A 13,864-nucleotide genomic window follows, 5' to 3' on the forward strand; every position below is an offset into this window, starting at 1 on the left:
AGTTTAAAACACTATAACTCCAACCCACATTCATAAACTCATATCGTTTCAACACCTATTACAGGTACATATGTATGTATGAATTATACTTTTCCCTATAGATCGTCAAAAATTCGAAACTTTTAACATGCCGGGTATTTTGTGGTCGAGATTCCGAAAGTTATTACTTGATTCGATCTTCTTTCAGTTGGGTTATCAGTTGTTGTCGAGATTTCAAATTCGCGGCATCAGCATCCCAGGCAGTACTTTCAGTCAGTTCCTGCTCGTCGATCGATGTAAACCTGAAGTACCGTTAGTCAGTACCGTGTGCCGTTAAGAAGCTTTCGTGTCATCGATAGCGATAATTACGCGCGTGTGGGCGTGGGCGAGCAGTATATTCGTCGGTGCTGGGAGGTGTGTGCAAAAAAGACTAAATTCCGAAAGGAATTCGAACATCTCAGGTCTAAATCTCCCATATCTATATAGTACACGCCAGTTCACGGTGTGCCCGCGTGTTTAGAAAACGCAAAACAAAACGGAAATCAAAAAGGAAGGAAAACAGAATGAAGAAATATAGTTGTATATAGAAGAAATTAAATGAAACAGCACGTACGCTGTCTCGTAATCAATGATTACGCCTACAAAAAGTATATAGTACTAGCCGATCGATTAGCTGGGGGAAACTAGTTGAATCTTTCAGTAATCTTCGAGGGGTTCCAGCAGTCGCTTAGGTAAACCAGGGAATCTACGAGGTGCAACGTTTAATCATCATACAATCTAATAATATTTTTTAATGGTTTCAAGGTTCATAAAAGTATTTTGAAACCTTATTTCGCGCCATTCGGTTTCTGTTGCTCCTTTATTTGGGAAAAATACAATTGTTTGAGCTCATTAAAATGCCAAGTTCAAAGGCATCAAACGCGGCGCGTCTAAACAAACAACCCGTAAAATAATTCAACTGAAGGATTAATGTGAGAACACATTGTTGGAGTTTTTGTTTCTATTGCCGTTCAATTGAGTGAACTTTGCGTTCGATTGAGCGCAATTGATTAACAGATTAATAAGACAGCAAGAGCGCAAGATGCTCTCCATGATAATTAGTTTGTTGTTTCGATTCTAGAAAATGCACGGAGATGGAGAACTCAGCATAACTGCAAATCGTATTATCAACTGGAAACATTAATGTTTTAGTACGGGTCTTGAGTAATTAGTTCAAGGTTATCGCCAGAATTAGCACCTAAAAAACGGGGCAGCAAACAAAACGTAAAAAGTCATAACAATAACACAATAAACATGTTCTTGAACCTAAAAATCCGAATCGGAAAAGTGTTGATTATCAAATTGAGTGTAATTGACTCGTTTAATTGAGTGAGTGTCTGCCACGAGAAGCTGGGGATTTCTGTTTGTGTTTTCTTCATGTTTGGATTATCTCAAATGTGCCGACAGAAAACAAAAAAGCCAAACGAAAACATAAAAGTTTCATACAATAAATGACAGGCCCCCAGACCCAATTGATAAAGCTTTGAAGGTTATTAAAATAATTATAGAAAAAAGTAATTGGAGCAAACTAAAATATATATTATATTCAGTTCTCAAGCTAAATACACTCTAAAATATTAAATTTATAACAAATTACTGAAAATAAAAAAATGTTTATCAAAATGTATAAAAAGATACGAAGATAATTATCGAATGCAATTCTTCTGTTTTTATACTTTTAAGGCTAAACCTTAAGTCGAAAAAATTTTAGTTTATTATCCCGATTTAAAAATGTTGAAAGTGTCCGAAGAGAGTGATCACCGCAGACTTAGTAATTGGTTAAACGTGAGCGACATGAATGGAACAATTCACCTGACCAAGGATATGGAGTTCAATGATGGCCATCGATTGTCCATCACAGTCTACAGGTGAGTGGAACACTGACAAATACACCCTACCCATTTTATAACTTGGTTAAAGAGATCTACTCCCACATTTTCATACGAATATTATTCAGATCTTACAAATGATCAACTTTGGCTTCTACTATCTGTAACATTTAGCTTAGTTTTAGTTTAAATTAAACAATCGGTGCGCAGGTGTGGGTGTCGCTGCTTGGATCGTTCATTTTTTTATAAATACTAAGATGAACTGGGGTCATCAGTTCCGGTTTCTCCTCCGCTGTCTGGCTTGCTGTCTGAGATTCAATCATTTTCACTTGGAATTTGAACTTCGCGGTTCATTGCAGGGTTCACTTTTTCAGAATGCCTGAGATTTGATTAGTCGATTGAGAGAGTCGCACTGTTAGCCAAGGCATAGAAAGTGTTTCATATAGCTAAGAATTAAATGGGGGTAATTACTTAACTTTTCTATTTATTAGTAGGTATATCTTTCAAACTAGTCTGTCTGTATAAGAAACTATTGTTTTTTATGATGTGATTTCCTGACAAAATTAAGTTATAAGATATAGAAAGAGATTAAGCATGCAGATTCTTAAGATGCCTAAGCCAGTTTCAGTTTAACGGGTTAAAGATAAAGTCTTAGGTAAAGATAAAGATGAGAATAGCAATCTCATATCTTACATCTTTTACAATCTTATCATGAGAAGCTTTAAAAAATCGTAATTCTTATTAATGTGATTAAGTTCTTGAATGGTCTACATAATGGGTAATTCCGAGGTGAGTAACTGATTCTCTGTGTGATTTACAGTGATAGTTAAAGGACATAAATTGTATTAACTCAAAGCGTAGATTCTACATCTGATATCCAAGCGACGATTCATTGGTTTCATTCGCCCAACGGGTTTACCTTTCCTAACTGCACTTCGCTGACCCACTTTTCGAGCACACGGCACCCACGCAGACACCCACCTTCGGGAAAACTTCTTTAATTTCCCACTCACCAATTTAATCGCTTCCTAACCATCACCACCATCCACCTCCCCCTCCTCCATCGCCCTGTATTTCATGTGTCTTTCATTTGGATCAGCATACTGTTTGTGATCTCAACAATTGGCAACAGTACCGTGCTTTATCTGCTGACCAAGCGGCGACTGCGCGGTCCCTTGCGGATTGATATCATGCTAATGCATCTGGCCATCGCCGATCTAATGGTGACGCTGCTCCTTATGCCGATGGAGATCGTGTGGGCCTGGACGGTGCAGTGGCTCTCCACGGATCTGATGTGCCGCCTGATGAGCTTCTTTCGCGTCTTCGGGTTGTACTTGTCCAGCTACGTGATGGTTTGCATATCGCTAGACAGGTGAGTCCGCAGCTCCGTTGACTGTCGCTAATGGACCAAATTGATAGCCAGATAAGGTGGCTCAAAGTGTCAATCGATGGCTGACGGCTTTCTCACCACCTGGTTCCTTCCTCTTGTCTCCATCAGATACTTTGCCATACTGAAGCCGCTCAAGCGGTCCTACAATCGGGGACGCATCATGTTGGCCTGTGCCTGGCTGGGCTCTGTCGTGTGCAGCATCCCCCAGGTGAGTTTTCTTGGTCAGATCAGTAATAGACTCATATGAAAAGGTTCCAATATACTCGTACTTCAAAAAGCTCTATTTCTGAATCAAAGAAGATCTTTAACGAATTTTTTAATTGATTTGCAATTATTTGTACAAAACTTAGGAATGATAATTGATATTTTATCAGCATTGTTATATGCATAAAAAAAGTATTATTGGCCCATTGAAGTTTCATTCTTTCGTTCATTAATTCCAAATTACACAACATTTTTTTTTAAAGTGCATTTGAAAGACAACATAATTAACATGCGTCTCCGGCAGGCCATTCTCTTCCACCTGGAGGAGCATCCCACCGTCAAAGGCTACTTCCAATGCGTCATCTTCCACTCGTTCAGGAGCGACTTTGACGAAAAGTTGTATCAGGCTGCCTCGATGTTCAGCATGTATGCCTTTCCCCTGATCATGTTCATCTACTGCTATGGCGCCATATACCTAGAGATCTATCGGAAGAGCAAACGCGTCCTAAAGGACGTGATCGCTGAGCGTTTTCGGCGCTCCAACGACGATGTCCTTAGCAGGGCTAAGAAACGCACCCTCAAGATGACCATATCCATAGTGATTGTGTTCATCATTTGCTGGACGCCGTACTACACCATCTCCATCTGGTACTGGCTGGACAAGCACTCCGCGGACAAGATCAATCCCCTGGTCCGCAAGGCGTTGTTCGTCTTCGCCTCGACTAACTCTTGTATGAATCCGTTGGTATACGGGCTCTACAACATTCGCGGGCGGATGAACAACAATAATCCGGTGGGTTTATATCTATATGGAATGACATATCTAACATATCTTAAACTGAGCCAATTTTACAAGTTAATTTGCAAACTTTTGAAGGCAAAATTAGCAATGAATTAAAAACTACCTAAAAAGGTTCAATACTCACTTTCTAGTACTCTCCTCTTTGCAGTCTGTGAACAACAGGCACACATCCCTGTCCAACCGCCTGGACTCCTCCAATCAGCTGATGCAGAAGCAGCTGACCAACAATTCTCTCATCAACGGACGTGGCCAAGTGATAGCTGCTGCTGTGGCAGCCACCACAAAGTTGGCCAATGTTGTCAGCCTGAAGGGCACTGCCAATTCCAATGGTTCTGCTGCAGCCGTGGGAAATGGTGATGCTATTATTCCCCCATCTCCGCCTTTGACAGTATCCATCGCTCCGCTGGCCAGTGATGATGAGTCCAAAGATGATTCCAGCGTCAGTGCCGTCACTATCAGGTGCCAGGATCAATCCAGGTCCCGCCAGAAGTAATTTCGGTCTCTACACCCTTTCCTACCTTCTTGTCACCCTAAAATATTCATGCTCATTCTCGTTCTTTGCTAAAATGATTTATTGTGCTCTACAGATTCACTTTCCATTTTTGAGTTTGGTCATAAAAACTTGGGTTTTATGTTGTGGTTAAAAGTTTTACTTTAGCATAAGGCTATGTATACTAATATTCATGATTTTAAACAAGTAACCTAAAATTCCTTTAACATCTTTATGTATTCCATTCATACACTGAAAGTCATTTTAGTTCCTTTTTCAAATTTTTATCTGCAAGCAGTAGGCGAGTCTTATTGTTTTTGAGCCCTGCAAGTTACGTAATAGCCTTAAAGAGGCTCTCTCTCCAAATGAAACCTATCTGAAATTGCCAACTTTATCAAGCCCTAGACCATGTGGGTTAATGGAGGATTACATAACTGCAATGCATCCAAAAGATCATCCACACCCAAAGATCCACTCAAAAAGCCATTCCCCAACCGCACTTCATTTTATGTCAACTCATCGGAGCACCAAGAAGAGCCAAGTCTAAACAAATATATATATATATGTAATTTCAGTGGTGGCGACTCCATCGAAATGACCAGTGTGGTTAAGTAAACAATATCAAATAGAGCTCCGAGAGCAACTGGATGAATTAGGCGATCTGCTACTGTTCATCTGGAGGAGAAGTCGGCTTGGAACAAAGGGCATTTAATTTGCTAACCAGCTTAGTTTGGAATTTGCATCATAAATTCTTTTGGCATTTGCATTTAGCTAGATACAAATTAAAATGTTTTCAAGACAACAAACGCCAAAGCAGGAAAGAAACTTCGTTTCGTTTTTGGGCCATCAAATGTTTGGAAAACAAAGCTGACGCTTAGGAAATACGCTTAAGATGTAATACCGCTTACTATTAGATATACTCTAGTTAGTCAGATTATTGCTTAATTTAAAATAATTTATTCATAACAAATAATTATAAACGAAGTCGGAATAAAAATATGTTCAAAAATTGTAAAAAAAAACATCAAAACAGCCACTCGAATTTCTGATCTTCAGCCCTATGAAAGGCCGAAAATGTCGCTTTATTTGTGTTCAAACTTTTGTTAACTTGGCGTTAATCACATGGTTTATGGTCGAGCCCTGTAAGTTAATTATACACTCGTGTCTCTTAAATATTTATTGAATAATTTAGTTTGGGTATGCGGATAAACCAGTTTTACTTTTGGATAAGATAGTGAATTGACCTTTAACTACGTTTAATTATATTGTTAACGGAAGGAAGGAGTTCTGCTGGACTTTATTGCTGAAAATCAAGTTTTGAGGACCTGTTAACACTAAAGGTGGAAATATGTAACTTGTGTTAAATGGGTTTCCTTTTAAAACCTTTAATTAGATAAGAGTTCCTTATCCTGCAATGACTCAGATTTATAGTTTTTATTCACTGAAAGTCTTTAAGTCGCTATAAAATCGAATTATCACCTTCAGTAATAATATAAAATTGTTTCTACCCCTTAGCCCTTCTCCTATTTGCCATTTCCCAGGAAGCTTGACCAACTTTCTTGTCTCTTGGCCAGTTAACTTCAATCAGCCATATCCCATCCACGCCCACACATTGCCCAGGTGCACGGCATCTGGCCTGGTCGGCGTTATTGGCTCATGCCAGGTAACCCAATTAACCGGCAAACACATAAAATGACAATATTTTTTAATGCAATTGAGTGCCCAACATAGATACCCCCGCCCAGTCGCCGAGTTAGAAAGTGGCTCACTTTCGTTACACTGTGCAACAAAGTCACGTTCGCCGAAGAAAACACTCATCGATCCACATAAAGAGCAGGAAGAATGCGTGTAATCGAATCTTGAAGACCGAAAAATAAACATGTTAATAATACAATTTTATGATTAATACGAAATGAACTGCAACTGTGGGAAAGGCGGGGAGCTTGGACGGAGGAGATGGAATGATATTGCTGTTGGTTGTGCCGTCAAAAAGTGCGTGGGACGTCTTACCTCGTAACCACTGAAGATGCTGGGAACAAGCGAACATCTTGAGGAGGATTCATTCGGTTGATGAGGAGTGGAGGAGGTGCGGGTGCGGGGCCAGCAAGGCTTGTTTATAAATCACGCACATAATGAAATTTCAGCAAGTGGTCGCCGCTGTCCGAAAAGCGGAAAAATATGCAGCGTTGATGTGGGATAGCATCTCGGGGTGTGTCCGCAAGCCCATGATATATGCACATCTGCATAATGCTCTCCGGCCAACTGTCCGCTGACATGCCGGCGACATAATGACGAACAGGTCGCAGCACTGCGACACCAACTCCATCCCTTGGCCACCGTACCGATGGCACTGTCGTGTTACGCATCAGTCTCGTGTCAACGAAATCTAGGGATCCCCATCCCTCCGGAACGGGAGACACTTGTACTGCATAAGTAGCCATTAATAGGTGCCATATGCATATCATTTTGGGGTCTAGCTTTTACGAGTAGTTCGGTTGTTTTAAATGCCTGCCGAGCGTGCCGTTTATTTACGATCTTCATTTCAAAAGAGCAAAAGTCTGGCACCGACTCCGTCTCCCTTTGATTTTAGGATCGCGATGGTGCCGTGGAGGAGGTTAAAAACAAGGCTGGACGCATTACCGAAAAAAGGGTTCACATGAATCCCATTTAATGGCCCTTAACAGGCCAACAATGTAAGCATGTTTTGGAATTGAATTTCAGTTTAATGGCTCAAACTGTATACTAAATTGGGGCAGCTTAAGTGGGAAACTCCCCCATTTAAACTGAGGAGTATATGAACTGTGAAAACATTCTAGGGGAAAATAATGTAAATTATGTATTGAAGGCTTTGGTAGGCTTAGCAAATTTTAGAGGACAGGTTGCAAAACGGTAAAGTAATTAAAATCAAAATAGGTTAATCCTTTATCTTACTTGATGCTTGTCTTACTTTCCCAATATATCTCTCCTCCAAGTACTATGTACATACATCCTGCTCGTGTTTTCTGAAATTTGCAATAATTTGCAATGTCTAAAGATAACCATATTGATAAAAATATATAAAACTACAATGAAATCTATCCAGGCTCATTCAATACGTCTATAATTTTAATTTCCTGTCATATTTATTGAGTGCGCAATAAATATTAGATTACGTCTTGTTAAGTTGATTTCAAATCCAAGGAAGCTATCATATCTTAAAGCCCCGTTACCACTTTGCAGTCACTTCCTCAATTATTCGCCGGCACTCTGGCCACACTGTCGATGTTTACGCAAATTTTTGCACGTGGGCGTTTCGGCTTACTCACGCATCAAATCAAAAGAAACGCAAACGAAGACAAAATGCTGCTGCTGCGGCGCAGCGTTTCTCCCAAGAGCAACAACAAGTCAACAGCTGAGAACAAAACACAAGCCGCAGAAAGGCAACAACAAGTTGTCGCTGCCGCCCCAGTCGACTGCGCCGCCGCTGCCACTGCTTCAGTCGACGCTGCGACTCGATCACTCCCTTTGCATTTTCAAATTTTCAGTTTCAGTTCGCGTTGGCACGTTGAACAAGACGGTACGTGTTCGTGGTCCTTCGATTAGTGATCACAGATTAGAGATCTATTGATCATAGATCTGTGATCACCAGGTGTTGATTATACAAATAAATCGTTATTTATCGGGATTATGCCCTAAGATCTGTGACGGTTTTTCAGTGTGCTTTTCAAATCACCAAACTTGCCATTCCGAAACCCATACAAAACACCGATCGATCCTCAAGCTGCATCCTCCATTTCCAAGGTGTCCAAGATCGCGTCGCGTTCGCCTTCTCGCCGTTAATAGCATAAAAGTGTTTTAATTTTTATTGGCACGAACGGGGCGAGTCAGTTGTGGAGCAGTTGCCGTTGCTGGAGGATCGGCGTCGCGTGTTTGCCTCCTCGATCCCATAAAATCAGCTCCACGAAATCTTCGCGTGTGTCCCCATTCCATATCCACACTTTTTACCTGGGGGATTTTGAAAAGGGTTTAAATTATCTAATGCATCCGTTTCGTTATCGATTCTTTTAGTGTGAAGAGCCTGCGATTTGTTTGATCTTTCGGTCGCCAGAAATACATACATAAGTACGCAATAAAAGTGTCTGTGCGGGTGTCCAGGAAGCGGCGGAAAAGTGTGGAAATTCTCGTAAAAATAACTCAAGTCGTTTCCATTCTAAATTGCGCGTTGACAGCCACAAGTGGCGCAAACAAGCCAACAAGAAGTAGCTGTCAGTCCCGCCGAGTAATTCACTTAGATCCACTTCTTCAGCCTCACGAGCAACGTCCTTGACCAAGAGGTAAGTGTGAAGGTTGGCCAGACCTCCGGGCTACAGGCGCTCAAGAGTGTGCTATAAATGAGCTTTGTGCGGTCAAAATCTGGGTTAGCCTGGTCATTTCGTGTAATGAGTGGGCCAAAGTGGCCAGGTGCTAAGCGCATTCCATATTTAAATGTCTGGATTTAACTTAAAAATAGAGTGACAAATGTTGAATTAGCTTGAGACATTTTTAGAATCTTTATAATCCACTATATAATAGTTTGTATTTTATATATATTTAACATTAAGATGGGATTCAACATCTGGCACAAAATAGTAGGTAAATAGAATATAATTTAAGCCAAATTGTTTAACAAAGAAGATCAATATCATTTTTAAATCCTAAAAAGAAGGAAATTAAGATACACCCTCTCAAATGAAATTTTTCATCCATCTTGATAATAACCACCTTGTTGAGAGGCCAATTTATGAATAATTTGTATAAGCTCCTCACTAGATTCCGATTCATTTCACCGCCATTTTATATCAGATGATAAATCATGCTAATTGTTGTTGTAATTCAAATACCATCGATACATATTAATTAGCCACACCCAAGACAACCGCAATCTCGCAGCCAAATCGGCCTGTGGCATCCGCAGAAAGCGAGCGACATTAATCTATGGGAGATCTTGAGATCTTATCTGCATTGGCGCCATTAATACCGCAGCCGAGTCATAATTTATTAATTACCGGACTTTCCACACATATTTAAACGACCAGATTGGGGTTTATGCCTTTGAGAGAACTATAATTATGTGATCATATAAGGTCGGAGTAAAGAATATTTGTCTCAACCAAATATGAATTGTTGTCTCAAACGGCAGCCCAGAGATTGTTAATGATGTTGACCAAATGAAGCTGGCCACATTCCCCAACAACAACGGTTTATATACTTAATTTTTATTTGGCTCGATTTCCCAATCACTTTTGCCTTGCTTTACTAAGCTACGATCTGCTCTGCTACTTTATTCCAAGCGATTCAATTAAAAGACGCCCACAGCAGAGATCCCCATAACAATTTATAACTGCCTGTTCGAGAGACATTTCTGACTTGCGGTTATTTTATTATTTGAATATTTTATTCAGAGGCAGTGGCGCTGCGGCCTGAAGGGGTATTAGAGAATAAGAGGTAGTAAACACTCTTTGGAAGATACTTTACTGATATTGGTTGGTACATAAAGTTTAGTTTAAGTATGAAATCGTTGGAGTTACCCCATTCTCTAGTTACTTTCCCTTCCCCATTGTGGTTAATTCAGATCGATTCGGTCGGGTGACAAAAAGATCTCTAAATAAATATTCAAAATTGGAGTTTTGTATTTTTGTTGGCTCTGTCCAAACATTGAGACCCCTCTGACCCATACATATGACTCTTTAGACATGGTAATACCTATCTGGCCATATATAGAGCTTCAGTTTGACATTATTAAAACATAAATAATATTGGCATTGTTGGTATTGGAATTTCCGCTTGGCAGCGAGTTATGAGTTCATAAACAAATGCAAATTAAGTGGAAAATTGTTGCACCAGCAAATTAGCGCATCGTCAGTGGAAAGCCATTCGGACGCCAATATCCGACCTTATACGGGGAATCAGGCTAACAAATTTTAATGCTTTGTATTGACTTCAGACGGAATTTGCAATTCAAATACAACTTGATCACAATAGGAGCTCTAGGGCTCTTTGTGTTGACTGTTTGGACTGGCGACTTCAAAACTAATCCAAGTCGAATGGAGACGCGACTTCGTTTTAATGGTTCATCAACATAAGTTAATGGGTTTTCGGTTTTGGCCTAATGATAGATTAAACACATTCTCAAACGATTTGACAAGATCGCTAACAAAACAAAGATGCGCCAAAATGTAGACTTTTATCCGGGCATGAAAAATATCATTTATAATCTGGCAAATGAAGACTTTTCATATTTAAATATTCTGCGAGGATATGCTAATTTTTGAGACGACTGATAGTGGGGCGTGGTCCTCAAAACACCTGACAGAAATCATTTAATTATATAGCGGCTATATACATAGCATGTTGTTCATAAAACTTGATGGCAATATAATACGATTTGGGACAGATTCTAGCCTCTGGCTAAATCTTACTAATGATTGGGAATTTATTCATCATGCATGTTTACCGCATGAATATTAAACATTAGCATTAGATTTAAGATATCCAGGACAAGATTACTCAAAACATACTTTTAGTTTTTGAATTTGGTTTCTCATACAATTTGAATCATTGTTGCTATTAAGCAACTTGGCAGGTGGCAATTACCATACCAGAAATCTCCATCACCCGAATTATAATTGACAGACCTTTCGATATTTTGAAATAGGACACCGTATAACACCTGAAAAAGCCACATTTCAAAGCTGTCAACTACTGCATATTTTGTGGAAAATAAATAGTCAAAAATTGAATTGAATGAGAAAATCGGACAAAAAGGCCAAAGCCAAGCCGAATCCAAGTCGATACAAATACAGAAATCAATAAAATGAGGACGTCAAGTGCCGCTGGAGACTATTGAACTCGACTTTGACTCCAATCTTAATCTTGACACTTTCAAAACAACGATCGAAAAATGTTTGGCCTGCGCCGGAAGTTATACAAAGTCTATTATGATGAAACCAATTTATCAGGCTGCTCGAAATCAATTCAGTTCGGCGTTTGGCTGCCTTCAATTATAGAGTGCCTGGAAAAAAATTAAACAAAGCCTGAAGAAAGTTAGCTGCAAATGAAAATCCGGCGAAGAATTTCCCTAAGTGGCTTAGCTGGGTCTTTCTCTCGATTTTTCACTCTTTTCTACGCTCGTGATGCGTAGGCGCCGGCATAGATTTTTTTTCCATGTCAAACCAGCAACTGACAGCAGGTTTGCCAGCCAGCTAGTCAGCCAACCATTCGGCGGAGTCCCAACTCGAACTGAAGTTTTTGGCTGAGCATTTAAGCGCGGCTGATTTGATTTCAGTGACACGACGCCTGCGGCGGCAGCGAAACTTGTCCTGCCCACACGCGACTGCGCCGTGCCGCTCTCTGCCGCTCAGTTGGCCGCCGCGCATGCGCAGTAGCTTCGCGAGCGTTTTTCTTTTCGTTTTAATTTTTGCGCCGTTTTAAACGCCCTGGGGGACGTGTGGACACTACGGTTGCATGCTGGCGCGATCGGGAAAAAGAGTCAAAATATTTGAATTTCTAATGCCATGCGAGGGCCGACTTAAGAGTGTATCATTGAATCATCCAATGGCTTAAAAATAATTGAGCTGTTAGGTCTTGCGATTTTGAAGGCGTCCACAAGTAGATTATTTGCTTATTCACCTGGATTTTCCATCTTCCATCCGATTAAAATCAGTTTAAACTGGCGAACTAGTAAATAAAAATCGGAATGAGCTTTTTTGTTTATTTGACAAGTAAATTCTGAATTCTGAAACGCAATTGAAACTAAAATGAAGTCAGCAAAACAAGTTTGCTAAATGTCTTTCCAAATAAATACTTCTCCTTTTTTGGCATTGCTTTAAGAATGAAGTATCGAATTGCAGAAAACAGACATAACTTTATATATACTTATCATTAGATATAGATAGATATTTCGATAATTTCAAGGTAGCTAACCACGACGTTTGATTTTTTGCTTTACCTGATAATTAAAGTAACTTATTTTTGCAACTGTCGTTTACCTTTCCCTATGCAATTAGCTCTTGTTATCAAAGGCTGCCAAAGTATTGTTATAAGCCTTTAGTTTCGAATAGCAAAGTATGGAATTTTAGATTTATTCAAATATTTATTTAACCACTTTTCTCGTTCCCCTTTTCTTGTCTAGTCTGTATACCTAGATCAACCCTCGTTGGCAACTGGCTACCCAGGGTTCTCGTTTCCCTTTCGCCGGCTTCTCTGGCCAGCCATTTAATCTGATGAAAATGACTTTTCCGATAAGCATCAAATTTCCTTTGATGATAGACCAGAAACGCCTTTGTCACTGACATGGCAGTCGTTTGCCGGTGACGCTAAACTTGTTCAATCGGTTTAGATCAGTCAGTGGTCTAGCCCGGCTAGTGGGTGAAGATTCCAATCCCGATCTCGATCCCATCCCAAAGCCCCTTAGCCATGCAACCCTTCTCAGTTGCGGTTTTGGTTGCCGGTTGATCGCTCTGCGGCTTCCGTGTGCATTTGCCTTTGCTTAATTAAATGTCAATCAATGTACTCGTCGGTTTATGGAGACGGACTTTGTTTCTGATTTGTCCGCTTTATTAAGTAGATGTGGCGTCGTCTTCACGATGCTGACGATGCGGCTGATGTTGATGTTGACTCTGTGGCGTCTCCATGGCGGGATTCTGTTTTTGGGGCCTCGAGTTGACGACTGCGTGGGCGCTGGACAAAGATATATGCTCGGCCCAAGCATGATCTATACCGAACCAAAGGCATTAAAAAGTATTTAATAAATTTCAGGCCTGAGGATTATGTGTTTAGGTGTACATTTGGAGGTGTTTCCACTTCTGATTTTGGTTTTTCTTTATGTTCGAGGCGGATTACTCGGTTGACATTTGGTGGGAAATGTTCTTCGATTCGGTAGCCAGCGGCCAACTTAACTGGGTATTAATAAACGTTTCAATGAACACTTGGCACAGATCTCTGGCATTACGCTTGGGTTAAGTTCTTGATAACCTTTCACAGAATTTGAAATGGGTGATGCCTTTAGAACTATCGGTAGAGATTTTATATAAGTCTGGGAGGATCTATTGAAATCTGGTTAAGGATTTTTGTTTACTCTGCCGTAGATAAATTATATTTTCAACTGAAAGAAG

The 13,864-nt window shown here is 40.2% G+C and overlaps 1 protein-coding gene across 3 annotated transcripts; it reads left to right on the plus strand.

The window, feature by feature from the left end:
• Positions 1 to 270: 270 nt before the first annotated feature.
• LOC108107007 (gonadotropin-releasing hormone receptor) lies at positions 271 to 5,757 on the plus strand. 3 transcript variants are annotated; one of them, XM_017214348.2, is made up of 7 exons: positions 271 to 1,347; positions 1,702 to 1,886; positions 2,947 to 3,219; positions 3,346 to 3,445; positions 3,746 to 4,234; positions 4,392 to 4,732; positions 5,309 to 5,757. In XM_017214348.2, exons 2-7 carry the CDS (start codon positions 1,750 to 1,752, stop codon positions 5,346 to 5,348), a joined length of 1,380 nt encoding a protein of 459 aa, XP_017069837.2. In that variant the 5' UTR covers positions 271 to 1,347; positions 1,702 to 1,749; the 3' UTR covers positions 5,349 to 5,757. The 3 variants fall into 3 exon arrangements, with proteins under 3 accessions (XP_017069837.2, XP_017069838.2, XP_017069839.1); XM_017214349.2 differs by having other exon boundaries at positions 271 to 393; XM_017214350.2 differs by having other exon boundaries at positions 271 to 1,886; positions 4,392 to 4,741.
• The last annotated feature ends 8,107 nt before the right edge of the window (positions 5,758 to 13,864 follow it).

The sequence above is a fragment of the Drosophila eugracilis genome, unplaced genomic scaffold (assembly GCF_018153835.1).
Source record: "Drosophila eugracilis isolate 14026-0451.02 unplaced genomic scaffold, ASM1815383v1 contig_764, whole genome shotgun sequence".
Classification (NCBI taxonomy): Eukaryota; Metazoa; Arthropoda; class Insecta; order Diptera; family Drosophilidae; genus Drosophila; species Drosophila eugracilis.